Source organism: Octopus sinensis, linkage group LG1 (assembly GCF_006345805.1).
Source record: "Octopus sinensis linkage group LG1, ASM634580v1, whole genome shotgun sequence".
In the NCBI taxonomy this organism is placed as follows: domain Eukaryota; kingdom Metazoa; phylum Mollusca; class Cephalopoda; order Octopoda; family Octopodidae; genus Octopus; species Octopus sinensis.
Window position 1 is genome coordinate 10484270 of NC_042997.1, and position 3032 is coordinate 10487301.

Sequence of the window (3032 nt, forward strand, 5' to 3'; positions counted from 1 at the left end):
GAATCAAGAATCTTATTATATGTGTCTTTGATTTTATTGTTTTGGCGAGGATTATTTTGTCGAGTGAGTAACAACATTAACAAGAAAAAGAAATAAATATGGAAAATCAGAATTGAAAAATCATAAAAGAATGTTTATTAGTTTGAAATGTACGGCAAATTATTGTTTATTTAGTTTTCTTCGGCACGTGGCCCCAGATGTGTATAGTTAAGTAAATGAGACTTGTGTGACGTTTATCCCTTTTTTCAAGAACATTTAGCAATGTTAAGTGTCGTAGCTACAACCACGAGTCAAAACTCGATGCGGGCTTACTTGGCCTACCACGAGCTTAACATAGATCACAGCGTTTAGGATAGAATATATGGATTCACATCGAAGGGCTTGCTTTTAATTACGCACAAAGCCCAGCTTTATGGGTGAAAAGAACTAAACTTTTGTGGCATTCATACCTTTGTAATGACATTAGTGTTTTAAGAAAAAGCGAAATATCTTTCAATTGCCGAGATAATTACTCTTCCACTCTAATGCAATATGGACTAATATTCGATTACTTATGCTGAGGCACGGCAACAAAATCTGTATACGAGAAATATAAAGCCGACTGAATCGACCGCAATACTTTACTGGTACTTAACTTATCGACCCGGAAGAGATAAAAAGAAATATCAACCTCTGCGAGAGATTTACACAGAGTGTAATAGAATAAGATTAAATGGCTTAAGGCATTTAATCTGGTACGCTATAGTTTCTGTCAACTCGACAAATATGGAAAATTCTAAACAGAAACGAAAGCATATATAGAACCAAATTAAATTAAAAGGAAGACATCAATACCTGAAATTTGTAGAATTAAAATTCTATAATATTTTTTTAAAATATTTCTTTAGTTTATTATTATTACTATTATTATTATTATTATTATTATTATTATTATTATTATTATTATTATTATAATTATTATTATTATAGATATCGGAGATGTAACTATTTCTTTCTAATGCTGAGTTGACATGGACTGTCTCAATTTCCAATTAGAATAGGTGAGGGTGGAAAGAAGGATTGCTGCCCTCTAATAAGTTTGTTGAAAGATGAGTCAGAGTGGAAAATACAGCCCAGTTCTGAAACTGCCAGTAGGTCGGAGAATACAGCTTAGAGAGAACAATTATTTTTGGCAGTCGAGGTAAACCTCAATCTGCAGGGCTGCACTTTTTGGGTCCAAAGTGGCAGTCTTTCCGTTAGGACTTTCATATCATCCACTTTTCATGTCATTTCATTCGATTTCATTGTAATTTTCCACATACTCGCACAAACATGAACACACACACATACACACACACAAACATTTCATATGTCCCTGTAATATCCTCTCATCAATTGCCCTTCTAGGAATTACTATTATTATTATTATTATTATTATTATTACTATTATTATTATTATTATTATTATTATTATTATTATTATTATTATTATTATTATTATTATTATTATTATGTAGTTTTATTTTTATAGCGTGCTTTCACTTCACTACCGAGCGCAGCTCTGTGTGCCTTGAGTATGTGCTGTGATTTGTTGTGATGCTCTGATGGTTATTGTATGGAAAGTGTTCTGCGTAGGATGTGTGCAGTGCCTAGTATTATTATTATTATTATTATTATTATTATTATTATTATTATTATTATTATTTATTATTATTATTATTATTATTATCCCTAAGTATCACTCGTTGAATACCTCCATATGATTATCTTTATCGATCGATCGTTGATTTCAGTTTGTTTGTCACAGCCTCGACGTTATTTTCATCAGTTTGGCAATAAATGGGGGAGGAAAAAAGCGAAGAATCCATTTCTTTCTTTTAACTGATAAAGTTTGTATATCCGGCAACTATAACTCAATTCTTTTTTTCATCTTCTTGAATTTAGAGCATACACAGAAGTAATATTAACATTGATTGTCGAGTTTAACAGCTTCTGCGGCCTCTCCTTCAAGTAATCGTTCACCTGGAAAAGAGATATAAAAGAGGTGTTATAATCATAAATATAAAATACACATACACATGCACACACTTACCCATACATACACAAACACAGCCACGTTTTTTTTATTTTGGTTTCGTTCCTTTTAACGTACAAATATGAAATATGTCAAATCATTCTAAAAAGGATTACAGATCCATACCGAACTGGTTTATGCAATCTGCTAAGTTAAGTCAAACAAATAAGATTGGTTGTCCGAAATCTTTAGTTATGAGTTTGTAATCTTGTTTTCTATAGACATGCAAGAGTGCACATATGCGTGCGCACATATTCCTATATACGTGCGTACGTGGGTATATAAATTCAATATATGCAGTTATATATGAATCGATACTTTTCTATAGATATTTATCTTTATCAGTACTTCAATCTTTCATTCTCTCTCTTTCTCTCTCTCCTTCTCTTTCCCTTTCTCTCTCTCTCCCTCTCACTTACACACAATCTTTCTTACAATCTCTCTCTGTCTCTATCCATAAATGTAGGTGAATGTATTTATATACAAACACTACATAGAAATACATACATGTATGTACGTATGTCTCTTCTATAATTTAATTATTATAAATCATCCACTGAGGAGGGAGCCGGTTTCCGGCAAAGATACAGGGCTCAATGTTTGGGACGTAGTTAAGATAGACAAATATATATTTCTTTATTGCCCTCAAGGGGCTAAACATAGAGGGGACAAACAAGGGCAGACAAAGGGATTAAGTCGATTACATCGACCCAATGCGTAACTGGTACTTTATTTATCGACCCCGAGCGGATGAAAGGCAAAGTCGACCTCGGCGGAATTTGAACTCAGAACGTAACGGCAGACAAAATACGGCTACGCATTTCATCCGGCGTGCTAACGATTCTGCCAGCTCGCCGCCTTAGATAGACAAATACATATTCGGAATCTGAGAAAAGTCTTGCATATTTTTATTGTCCCGCTCACAGATTACTCACGTAATGTACGAATCAGCCGATCGATTTCTCTTTCTGATAATCCC

The 3032-nt window shown here is 33.4% G+C and overlaps 1 protein-coding gene across 1 annotated transcript in view; it reads right to left on the reverse strand.

Annotated features, from left to right (window-relative positions):
• Window positions 1-1758: 1758 nt before the first annotated feature.
• LOC115213369 overlaps window positions 1759-3032 on the reverse strand; it is a 243752-nt gene continuing 242478 nt past the window's right edge. The window contains exon 3 of the mRNA XM_029782317.2: window positions 1759-2001. Coding sequence (XP_029638177.1) covers window positions 1943-2001 — 59 coding nt within the window. The 3' untranslated portion in view covers window positions 1759-1942. The remainder of the gene's footprint in view (window positions 2002-3032) is intronic.